At 48.9% G+C, this 12,555-nt stretch overlaps 1 protein-coding gene across 1 annotated transcript in view; it reads right to left on the reverse strand.

Moving 5' to 3' along the window:
- DNAH9 (dynein axonemal heavy chain 9) overlaps window positions 1-12,555 on the reverse strand; it is a 387,812-nt gene that overhangs the window by 264,315 nt on the left and 110,942 nt on the right. Inside the window, exons 32-36 of the mRNA XM_084647504.1 lie at window positions 12,170-12,380; window positions 8,581-8,708; window positions 3,727-3,835; window positions 2,957-3,104; window positions 967-1,141 (exon numbers count right to left, since the gene is read on the reverse strand). Of these exons, the coding sequence (XP_084503630.1) occupies window positions 967-1,141; window positions 2,957-3,104; window positions 3,727-3,835; window positions 8,581-8,708; window positions 12,170-12,380 (771 nt within the window). The remainder of the gene's footprint in view (window positions 1-966; window positions 1,142-2,956; window positions 3,105-3,726; window positions 3,836-8,580; window positions 8,709-12,169; window positions 12,381-12,555) is intronic.

The raw sequence follows: 12,555 nt of genomic DNA on the forward strand, positions 1-12,555 counted from the left end.
AAGCAGAGTTTTTACCCCCAAGAAGTGAGAAGTGCCAGGGGCTCCATGAAGGCCACTAGGGACATCGCTATTGCTTTCACTTTTAAGTGGAAGGCACCCAGAGACTCTGGTGATGGGTGGCAGTACCAAACCCTAACAGCTGTATGTGTGGTACATTTTGCAGGGGGTGCTTGTTATACATTCTTTCAGGTGCTTGACAGAGGCCGCGCTGCCCATTCAAACATAGCTGATTGGCCATGCACAGAAAATGGCAATGTGGAACTCAGGAGCTGAGCTAAGAGCTCCAGCTGTCACGCACAGGAGCTCCTCCACTATGCACTTCCTAAGCTGGGCAGTAGAAGAGCTCCTCGCCTTCAGACCTCCTAAGATGCCCAGGAGGGAGAGGAGAGAAGCTTCCCTACTCTGCCCTTCCTACACTCGGAAGCCCCTGCCCTCTGTGCACCAGAGGCAGCCTGCAGAGGGTGATGGAGCTGGCCAGAACTGAGGAGCAGTGGATGGGATCTGCTTATGGAGGGAATTGATTTCAATTACTTCAGTGGGGGGCTGCAGCTGCTCACACCTCTGGAAATCAGGCCACTTAATTAGATGCCCAGGTATTCATTCCTACTACATTCTGTACGGTGTTACTGCTTCAATCAGTCAACTTACTGTTGCAGAATGAAATGTTTGTACATAAGTTAATGTCTCTCTCATCTCTGTTGTTTTAATCCTTGACCCTTCCGTTCTTATACTGTCTCTTGTGTAATGATGCCCTTCACAAACTACCGTGCTTTCTCTGTAAACAAGGTAGAGAAACAGCACCGCACATTGCTCCAGAGGTTTCTATCCCATTGACAATTGTATTCTAGCCCCAGGAACGCAACACCATACTAGAGAATCACACTGAATAAGTATAATAATAAAAGAGGCTACTGTCTAAATGGGATACTACATTAATGAGCCCTACTCTTATAGCTCTCATTTTACCTGGTCCTGGAACATTGCTCCACCAAAGGCCCAGACAGCAGCAAACACAAAGTAAAGCTCGTACAGTTCCTTGGGGCAGTCTGGAGGAGTGTTCTCCGTAGTTAGGAGACACTCAAGGAGGTAACACAACATCTGAACCATACTCTGTTCGGTAACTGGAATAATCTTCTTAAACCTAAGGGAAATTGAAAGCATATGAAGTATAATTGGATTCAGCATGGTGGTCGTTAGCAATACAGAGAAATGTACATATAAATCCTCTTTCCGAACATTAACATTTTACTTTTCTGCAGTGTGTATCTTCCTTATCCATGGATACAGCGAGAAATAAAACACTCATCCCTAGACCTGGAAGAGCAGGCACGTACACAAGTAATAACAGTAATAAGAAGTTTCAGACATTTAAAAACTTGGATCCTCTTGAAAGTAGTAAAATGGGAGACTCGCTAAGGGCAATGATTTCCTGTGAACACGATGAGTTAGGAACAGTCAAATAGAGGCATTATAAAATAAACCCTTTAATCTTGCTGTTTTACACCAACTTAGGAATTCTGTAAATGTAGCTGAACTAATATTGTGGCTGGCGGGATAACGCTGAATTCTTCCATAAAATAATTATAGTTATTTGAAAGGCTGGTCCTACAATTTCTGAATTAAGCAATCTACAAAAATACCTGGGTTAGAACTGTCGGCAGCTAATCCCTGCAATTTCATGCTCTGTCATAAACCTCAGGAAACAGAGTGAGGACCATCCTATGTGTTGTGCTGCTGATGGCTATAATCACACTGGTCACACAGGCAGCAATCTTGTTGCAAAACTCCTTTCATTACAAATCCCCATTTTCACTAATTCAGGCCTTTCTGTGTATCTGCCTTTTGGGCCAACATTTCCCATGCCTGGTCTCTGCCCCAATGTGCGTGTCTTTCTGCCAAGACTGTTGTTCGTGTATAAGGACTGGGATGGAAGATGCAAGAAGCTGTGTCCTGATGCTGCTCACTAAGTGGACAGAGGAAGTGCCCTCAGAGCCATTCTTCAGAGCTGCACAGCTGACATCCTGAGCCTCTTGGCTGTCCAGATCATCCTTCGCCATGGCAGTTGAGTAAGCTCAGCCTCGTGGAGGCTCTGTGCAGGCATAACAGTTAACAGAATGGGGCCCCAAAGGCCTCATCATTGATTACTGCTGCTAGAGCCTATAAGCCAGATGGACATCAAAAGGATAACAATCTAACCTGGCCAATGAGGCAGCTTAATGATTCACTGAAACCCTTATTTATAGCAAAGGAAAAACTACCACTATTGATTTAACTGGTGCCCAGCAGTGAACTGTGCCGGACTGGAAAGGGACGCAGACACAATTTCTTCTGCAGCTGTCATGAAAAGAATTTAGAGAAGAACTGCTGAGGGAGAGATCTCAACCCTTCTCATCAGAGAGGTTCCCCTGTGACAGCTGGAAGCCGGTTACAGCTGAACTATATAGTCCAAGAGGGCATGGGCACAGAGCCTGGGGAGGGAGAGGGTGACGTGTGCCTCAACTTTACTTCTTAGTGGCCAAAAACCTTTTCCCCTGAGCAACTGTTTGAAATCCACATTGCTGAGTGAAGCGCTCTGACCCAACTGACTTAACCTTTTCTAAATTCTTTCCCGTTCCCTCTCAAATTGACAGATAATTGACTCCTGCATCATACAACATCCCAGCATGCCCTGCACTAGTGAGCCCACACTTAGTACAGACACAAATTAACAGTAAAATGTCAATTAAAGTGAAACTTGGGCCGCAGCCAAGCAAGGGTGTGAATTTGGGAGCCAGCATCCGCTCCTCCTTTCCCACAAACACTACACTGAAAGAAAGGCAACGCTGCTCTGTCAATGGGGCCTTTTAGGGGCATGGCAACAATCTGCCTGGTAGTGGCCCATGCAGCTGCATCACCCAGAGAGCCCACAGCATGGTGGGTGTCGCCCACAGACAGGTTACGTCCCGTTATACTGTACCTAGTTCTAAGTGTGTCCAGGCAAAGCGGCAGGTACTTGTCAAATAAGATGGTCAGATTAGCTCGTTCTGACTGGATTTCTCGTTGGTCGATCCAGCTGCTCACGGGGGGATTCCAGCCCAAGTCTGCTGGGTTGATGTACAGAATGCCTAGAGACACAGTGCAAGAGAGACAGATACAGCAAGGACGTGGCGGGGACCGGTATCTTTCTCCACAAGAACTGTTTCACCTTCCCTCACTAAGATCATAGTTTAAGTAGCACAGCAATGTACCATGTTGCACAGCCTGCTGCTCCTACACAATTGTAATTTAGCCCAGATTTTTAAAGGTGTTTAAAAACACCTTGAAATCAGGCCCTTTTCTCTTAGGCCTCAGCTCCCATCCATAGAAAGGTGAGAACAATCCTTCCACTCTCCTATGTGTCTCTGCCTTGACTATTTCAGCTGTAAGCTCTCTCTCTCTCTCTTTGCACAGTGCCCCAATCTCAACTGAGCCCTCTACACGCTACCCGCATCACCACCTTCGTTGTCAGCCATTCATCAGGGAGTGCTGGGTTTCTAGGTTCTGCTGCCCACTCCTCAGTCACACGCCCTGTCAGCCAGTGGCACTGTGAATTAAGGCTGCCACTTTCAAAGGGGCCTAAGGAAGTTGGGCACTGAATGCCAATGGGAGTCAGGTGCCAAACTCCCCTGGGCCCTCTGAAAATCTCAACCCTAAGCTTCACTTCGTGCGAGTGGAAAGGGAATGCTCTCTTATTCCCCCTTGACCTACCTGCTCTGGACACGGTGGCTGGAGTTGCTGTGCGTAGGTGACTGATCTCAAAGAGCAGCCTCATGGTTGGGTTAAGGGGAATTCTTTCATTGCTTGCTAGTGTCAGCACCTGCAAAGGGCAGATACATTCAGAATATAAGCTTCATGGCAGCTGCATTCCTCAATCCTGCTGGTGAGAATTGTTCATTCCCGTGCTATCGCTGTATTACTCAGTATGGTCTTGCTGACATGACCTCTGCACTGCTTGGTTAGGATTTCATTCAGCTCCTCTATGTGATGCATATGCAAAGGAAGCCATGTCCTTCCATTTTGCTTGCTTACTGTGCATATCCTTCTAGTCTGTTCTCAGATATAATGGATTACGTGCTTTGCCATCTTGCTTCTCAGCACCTATTTGATATTTTCCTCCTAATATCCCACCTCCAGTTTAGCAAAGAGGATTTCAGGAAGTCTCCATGACTCCCCAAGATACACAAACCTCCTCACATACCTTCTAGGATGTGTTTGGTGGATATAATCAAGCCTTCTACTCCCCAAGAGCAGGAAAATGACATCCTGGGGGGACCTCATACTCTCCCTACAGCAACACACTTGGAAACACTCGAGGAATAAAGACTGAACAGGGGGGAAATGATGGTCCCAGGCTAAAGAGATTTCTAGCCTGTGTATAAAAACCTGGGAAACCCAAGCTGCAAAAACAAGAATCTGACAGCCTGTTTATCACTCAGGGTAAGGATTATGTTCAACTCAATTTGCAGTTTTGTTTATTTACTAGGTAATCTGCTTTGATCTGTTTGCTATCACTTATAATCACTTAAAATCTACCCTTTTGTAGTTAATAAACTTATTTTATGCTTTAATCCAAACCAGTGTGTGTTTGACTAAGGTGTCTGGCTAAGTTCCCTGTAAGCTGCATGGCCATGGAGCAGTCTATCAAGGGCCATGCAGGCGGGGAGAGGAGCCCCGCCCCTGGCCTGGCCTGGCCAGGCCTGGCCTGGCCCAGGCCCACTGGAGCTGCAGGGTAGAGGAGCCTCTCCCCCAGATTGGCCCGGCCCAGCCCAGCCCAGCCCCACCGGAACAGCCACAGCCCAGGACTGGCACCCCTCCCCCGGCCCAGCCCAGCCCAGCCCACCCCACCCCAGCCCAGCCCAGCCAGAGCTGCCACAGCCAGGGAGAGGCACCTCTCACCCGGCCCCCAGCTGCTGCAGTGAAAGAGGGCTGGGGGGAGTCCTCTCTCCCCGCTGCAGCACTGGGGCAACCTGCACCCTAAACTCCTCATCGCCAGCCCCACCTGAGCCCACACACCAGCCCTCTGCCCCAGCCCCACCCCAGAGCCTTCACCCATAGCCAGAGCCCTCATCCCCCAGCACCCCAACCCTCTGCCCCATCCCTGAGCCCCCATCCACACTCCAAACCTCTTGATCCCACCCCTGCCACACATCACCTCCATATTGGTGCACATAACAAAATTAATTCCTTACATGGCCATAAAAATTAGAGGGAACACTGGTGTCTGGGGAAAATCTCAGCTTGGTTAACACAAGAGTGCATGGTCCTCTTCACATTGTGGGAGAAGCAGACCAGGTAAACCCATATACTGGCCAGATCTGACCAGGCCAGGACAGTACTGCTCTGGGATCTTAGGCTGGTAGCTAGAGAGCCTGCATGTGACTGCAGCTGGGTGTGTCCCACCTGTGTGAATGCTGATGAAAGTGCAAGCTTGGAGGGCTTTGCAACTTGTCACAGCAGCACAATGAGTGGGATCCCAGGCTGGTGGGTCAGAGGGCTCAGTGGTACCCACGTTCCAGGTAGCAGCCCCTGGGGAACCCATCACAGTGGAGTCCCCCATGATGTCACTTTACCCCTTTTATATCTTCTTCCCACTTGCTGGAAAGCTCTTTTGCTGTGACCTGGGTCAAACAGTTCCCATTGAGTAGTGCTATCTCTGAGAGGTTTCTATTATACACAGTTCCTGGGGTAATCCTTGTGCTTGCGTGCATTTCCTCAATAAGTCATTAACAATGTTTGGCCTTTTTACTGTTGTACCTGAAAGGCTGCTTGTGGGTGTTTTCAACCTCTCATGTTTCAGTAACACATACACAGCCAGACTTCACATACAATGATAGCACATACAATCCAACGAGCTATTAATGTATAGCAGATCAAGACTTTTAGAATGATACTTCACAAGGCATTCTTTGTACAAAACATATTGCAATTACATGCTAGTGGTGAATATTGGGATGCCAAGGTGTCACAACAACAGAAACATGGTGGAATGGTTGTCATGCCTGGAGTACAGGGATTGAAGAGTATGTGCTGTTCAGGAAAGACAGAAATAAAGGTAAAGGTGGTGGAGTAGCACTGTATATTAATAGTGAGATAGACTGTAAAGAAATTAGTGTGGTAGTGGGTAGGGGCGGCGAGTTACATGGGCTCATGGGTGCTCAGGCTCCAGTAATATTCAGGGCTGGGGGCGCTGCTCCACCAACCTTTGGAGCTGGGTCTCTCCCCTTGGCGTCCACCTCCCCCCCTCCGGCTCCCAGAGTGTCCCTGCCTGAGTGAAAGTGGCACTGCTCTCCCTCGCCTGCCCCCGCTGCCGGCGCCGGCTGCTTTCTAAGGCTACAGCACAGCACAAGAGCAGCGCCAGCAGCCGGCTGAGGCAGCTGGCTGCTGCTGCTGCACCTCAGGAGGGGGAGGCAGAGGGGGAGGAGGCACACACATGCTTGGCAGCCCTCCCCTCCCCTTCCCTGGCACAAGACATCTGGAGTGGACCTCACTCACCTGAGCAGCTGCTGGGGCTTCGGTGAGTGTTTGACCCTGTGATCCCCCTCCCCCGCAGTCACCGCTCCTGCCCCACACTGGGCAAGGGGCAGCTCCATCCCCCACCCTCAGTGAGGCTATGGCGAGGGGCAGAAGGGGAGGAAGGAAGCCACATGTGACAGCAGTCCCCTCCCCACAGCACCCACCACCCCCTCCCAGAGCCCACACCCCCTCTCCAGCCCCCAAACTCCCTCCCAGAGTCTGCATCCAATCTCTGTCCCAGAGCCTGCACCCCTCACCCCTTCCTGCACCCCCAGCCCCTGCCCCAGCCCAGAGCCTGCACCCAGCACCCAAACTCCATCCCAGAGCCTGCTCTCCCACCCCTTCCCACACACCCTCTCCTGCCCCCAAACTCTCTCCCAGAGCCTGCACCCCAGCCCTCCGCACTCCCTCCCAAAGCCTGCATCCCTCCACCCATCCTGCACCCCCACCCCATGCCCCAGCCCAGAGCCTACACCCAAACTCTAACCCAGAGCCTGTACTCCCACCCCTTTCCCACACACCCCCTCCTGCACCCAAACTCCCTCCCAAAGCCTGCACCCAAACTCCCTCCTACACCCCCACCCCTTGCCCCAGCCCAGAGCCTACAACCAAACTCCGTTCCAGAGCCTGCACCCCCTCCCTCAGCAGCCCCTCCCAACCCCAAACTCCCTCCCAGAGCCTGCACCCCCACGCCCAGCGCAGAGCCTGCACCCCTCCACCCATCCTGCACCCCCACCCCATGCCCCAGCCCGGAGCCTGCACCCAGCACCCAGACTCCATCCCAGAGCCCAAGCTCTCAACCATCCTACACCCTAATCCCCTGCCCCAACCCAAGGCCTGCCCCCAGACCTCCTCCCACCACCCAAACTCCCTCAGAGAGCCTTAGGGAGGTGGGGGGCGGAGTTGAGTGGGGGGGCGGGCTCTGAGCATTCTGGGCACCACCAAAATTTCTACAAACCTGCCGCCCCTGGTAGTGGGTGAAATGGAATCTGTTTAGGTCAAAATCACTTTGGGGAAGAAAGGTAATAGAGGCTCCACTGGAATAGTGCTTGTGGTATGCTACAAACCCCCTGAATCTAATTTGAATATGGGTAGAGACCTCTTTAATATTTTAATGAAATAAATACTACTGGGAATTATGCAATTACAGGAGACTTCAATTTCCCAGATACAGATTGGAAGACAAGTGCTACTAATAATGGTCAGGGCCAGACATTCCTGGATGTGATGGCTGAAAGATTTCTTCATCAAACAGTCACCAAACCAACAAGTGGAAATGCCATTTTAAATTTAGTACTAGTAAGTAGGGAGGACCTCACAGAAGAGCTGGTTGTAGAGGACAACCTTGGTTCGAGTGATCATGAGCTAATCCAGTTTAAATGAAATGGGAGGATAAACAAAAATAGATCTGCAACTAACGTCCTTGTTTTCAAAAGTTCAAACTTTATAAAATGAAGGGAAGTAGTTAGGGAAGTGGACTGAAGAACTCAGGGATCTGAATGTGGAGGAGGCTTACAATTACTTTAAGTAAAGGTTACAGAAACTATCTGAAGCCTACATACTGAGCAAGAGGGGAAAATGCACAGGGGAAGGGTTGCAAACCAAGCTGGATGAAGCATCTCGAGCAGGTGATTAAGAGAAAGCCTACAAGGAATGAAAGGTAGGCTGGATCAGCAAGGAAAGCTACCTCTTGTATGTTAGAAAGTCTAGGTACAAAGTGAGAACTGCCAAAAGCCAAGCAGAGCTGGACTTTGCAAAGGAAATTAAAACCAAGAGTAAAAGGTTCTAAAGCCCTTCTGGCCTTAAAGTCTATGAGTCTGTGAGATTTCAATGTACTGACTGCAGCAGAACAACGTTACTTGCACCACTCCAGTTCAATAACATGTTCCTGAAAATTAATGCCTTGTGCTGTTTTCCAGATGTAACATTTTCTTTGCGTGATGTTGTTTATTTTTATTTGAAGAAACACAGTAACAACTCTTTCATACTATGAGCTATTGTCTCAACCTATGTATTTCTCTTATGTGTTGATCAAAGAATATCAATTACCTTATTATCATCCATGACAGTATTGAGAGATTCAATCCACATTGGATCGATATCACCATCCAGCACCATCCACTTGGGACCATCATGTGTGACGTTGGCCAGCTCTCTCATGATTGATGAAAACAGTCCTAGAAAGATGACACACACTCCTTCATGATCACAGAACCTGGAACTTGCCCAATCAGTTTTCTACAACGTCCTTCTTAAATGCCAAATTAAAATCTCAGTGCATTTTATGATTCAAGTCATAAAAAACCATGTTACAGGATATCAGACTAATCTGCTTTGGGGGGAAAATGAACGTTATCAATTAATATCAATGAAAAAGATGGCAGGCCGGTGTGCAACTCGTTACTGTTGGGGAGTGTTGAGGGCAAGTAAACAGTGACTAGTGGGTACTCTACACTAACAGGGAAAGGAGGAAATATATTAAACAATATAAAGGTTTGGAAAACTGTTTTGAGTATAACTTGGAATTTCTTAAAAACTGCTTCATCAGCTGGAAGTACTGCCAGGGAACTCAAGGTGCATTTAGCACTGGGTCATGGCTTTGAATTAGAGAGATGGGGGGTGAGAACAAGAACAGAATGAGTGAATGACAGAACCACATGCTAGTGAAATCAAGGAGACTGAGGAAATAAAATGTCTCAGGGGAAGCAAATAATTAATGATAAGAACAAGAATGCTGGGAATATAGCAGCAATGCTGTAGAACAGAACAAAATGCCTCAAAACTATCATTTGTCAGTGCACAAATACTTTCACATTAAAATACCAAGAGAGACTTTGGGCTGCATGAAAAGTATCAAGCAAGAAGAAAAAATGTCTCTCTTTTGGCAAATCCTCAAAACCATGGCTTTTGCCCAGGCTGAGCATTTTCTTGCGCAATCCAGAGTAGAGGAACTGGAGGCAGGCAAAAACCAAAAAGGAGGAAGAAAAGGAGTTTCTCAGCTGGAACTGGAGTTCTTGGAGAAGACTGTCAGTACAGAGCCCTCTGCTCTTGGGACACACCTACAGATTGCACCAAAGCCAGAAACCACCGGAAAGCTGTGGCCCTTGATTACGTCCCAAGCCATGAAGAGTTACAGAGGAGAGCTGTAATGTCTAAAGGAGGTGTGGCTGCCATGCACACTCAGTTTATTCCACTTCCTCACAATCCAACATGGACTCCAAAAACATGGAGATGGGACTTGGGAATGTCAATCTGCTCCGGCACTCTACTCCAACACAGAGGTGGGTTTCAGGTAAGACAACTTAAACAACGGCTGCTGGGTGGCTCATTGGAAAAAGGCATCCGATTTTGAGGTCAGGTCAAGAGAATAACGCTTCATAAAGGTATGAGCTGAACTCCCGCTACGCACAAATTCTACCACAGGGACATTATGGATGCATGCTCCAGAAACTGCCTCAGACTGAGTTGTATTTGTTCTGATATCATTGGGGACGGAGACGCATAGCATCTCACAGTGCAGATCTCAATCCATTATGACAGTGGTTGAGAAGAAACCACCCCTCCACTAACCTTGTCTCTATATGCCATAAACTGGGGAGAAAGGGAAATCAACAGACAAGTTTGGTTGTACTAAGTCCTTTTAGAGTCCTATTAAGGGACCTTTTAGTAGGCAATGTGTGAAACCTGCCCTCCCCTAGGAACGAATGTAGTTTAGGGAAGAAAACAGGCAAACAGTCTGATTCAGAAGAAAATCAGTGACTGAGTGGGGGTCAATTTAGCATGAGAATGCAGACTTTTGTTAGGCTGTGTAAGGAGAGTGAGCTGCGGAAGCTCTCTGACTCACCTCACTGATGTTAGGGCTACAAGAAACACAGTTGTCGGGACAGCTGATGAAAAAAACATTGCAGTGGGGAGTTCCTAAGCCTGGGTAGAATGAGGACAAGCTCCCGCAAAAGCACTGGCTCACGAAACATCAGCCAGTCCCTTTACAATGTCCCTAAAAGCAGAGGCCCCCTTGGAGTGGAATGTGATTTGCAGCTCTGCCTGGTGTGGGCTCACTCCAGGCACTGTTTGACCAAAGCTAGCCCTTGCCTTCACTCAGGTCAGACTCCATAGCCTCATCTGTGACCTGCACTTTGTTTCTGTCACTTGTGATTTAAGGTCTGTAGTTACAATCAGATGAAACTGGCACTGTAGGGGGTCAAAGGCAGAATACATTCTAGGGACGAATGGGCAGTTTATCTCTTGGAAGGAGGACAGTTGGGTATGATTTATTGGCAGCCTCTTCCTTCGCCTTCCTCTGCTTAAAGGACCAGGGCATAGGCGGTCTGGCCTAGTGGTCACAAATGGGCTGAGGTCTGCCCACCAGGGAAGACGTGTCTCTCTTACTGTTAGCCAGTCAGCAGCGCTGGTGGGTTAAAAAGAGAGCATGTGGCAAGCAGAAGTAATTTCTGAGGCCAGAGAAACCTTTCTGTAGCGGGGTGGATACCCGCTCGGGCCCAGAGGGATTTAAGATAGCCCTGGGAGAGGGCTGGGGCAGGGAAAGAGATGGGCTGATTGGCAGAGCAGCCACAGCTGGGGGCCATGCCCCAAACAGACCCATCGGGCCTTATAAAAATCAGGGAAGCCCCGGAGCAAGAGAGCACTCTCTCGCTAGCTCTGAGAGGGAGGGACCTGGCTGCAGAGACCTGAATAGAGGACCTAGTTTGGAGCAGGGCTGGGGAAAGGCCAAGGGAGCCGGGGAGCTCTGGCCTAGGAAAGCCCCAGGCTGCAGGCCTGGGAAGGCCGATTAGGTACGGGGGTTGCAGGGGCAGCCATGGATAGGCAGAGGCAGTAGGTCCAAACCCAACTTTGCCTGTGATGAGTGGCTCATACTGCAGTCTGGCGCGGGGGCTAGCTGGTGACTGGCAGGAGCCTACGACTGAGGAGAGGTAGGGATAGTGGTTGGGGGGCTCTTCTGGGAGTGGGAGACCCAGAACTGTGGGGTAACGCCAGGGGGCAGCACATAGTGAAAGGGGCACTGGGGTCCTGGGAGGGACACGGGAGCCAGCAGCAAGGCAAGACACCGGCCTGAAGAGGGCACTCTGGAGGCTGGAACGCTAATTCCCTGAGATGACCAGCAGGAGGTGCCGCCGGTGAGTCTGCGTCCTGTTACACTTTCCATAAGTGCTGCTGTGGCTATGCTATTAATGGTGAGAACATGGTGAAATGTGTGCACGGAGCGGATGAGATGGAGTGGAACATGGTGCCCAGCTCATTCTCACCATAGTTACAGCATTCCTGGTTTGAAAGTACTCAGCGCTTTCTAGTTTAGTCCATCATTAGCAGCAGCCTGTCCAGGTTAGGAACTTTGAGTCTCTTGTATATGGGCAGGACAGCTGATTCTTAGGGTAGCTAGGTTAAAACAAGATTTATTCGAGAGCAATTTTCATCTGAAAGTCCGACTGGCTAAAGAATCCCATGTGCTCCATCAGCAGTAAAGCATTAATACACTGTAGATATTAGATGTGTGTTTGTGCTTTGAGATCTATTGAAAACCACCACATAAGAGCAATGAACTATTAATATTATTGTTGTTGTTTACAAAGTTTACAGAAATACCCTTTCTGGTCAGTGGTTTATGTGAAAACACACCTACCATCTTTCCATTCTCTCGTTGCTGGGTTGATGATGCCAAAAAGTTCATCATTGGTGACTGCTTTGGGGTTGAGGTCTGTCCAGACAGGTCGTCGTTTCATTATCTGGTAAGTCTTATTCAGAGATTTCAGTACCTGAGATTTGCCTGTGCCAGCATTACCCACTACAAAGACAGAGTGCCGCACAGCCAGCAACTCTTCCAGCTGCACCACCTGCAAGAGACATCAACTAGAAAGCCCACCAAATTTCAGACCAAATTAACAACCACAAGTCCTGCTTTATTGAGCAGCCACATGGGACTATTAAGCCAGTTGCTCTCATAACAGTGTCTCCTTGCAAAGCGGAACAGAATCATTGCATTATTGTTAAGGATACAATTTAGTCACA

Source organism: Lepidochelys olivacea (assembly GCF_965140295.1).
Source record: "Lepidochelys olivacea isolate rLepOli2 genome assembly, chromosome: 14".
Taxonomy (NCBI): Eukaryota; Metazoa; Chordata; order Testudines; family Cheloniidae; genus Lepidochelys; species Lepidochelys olivacea.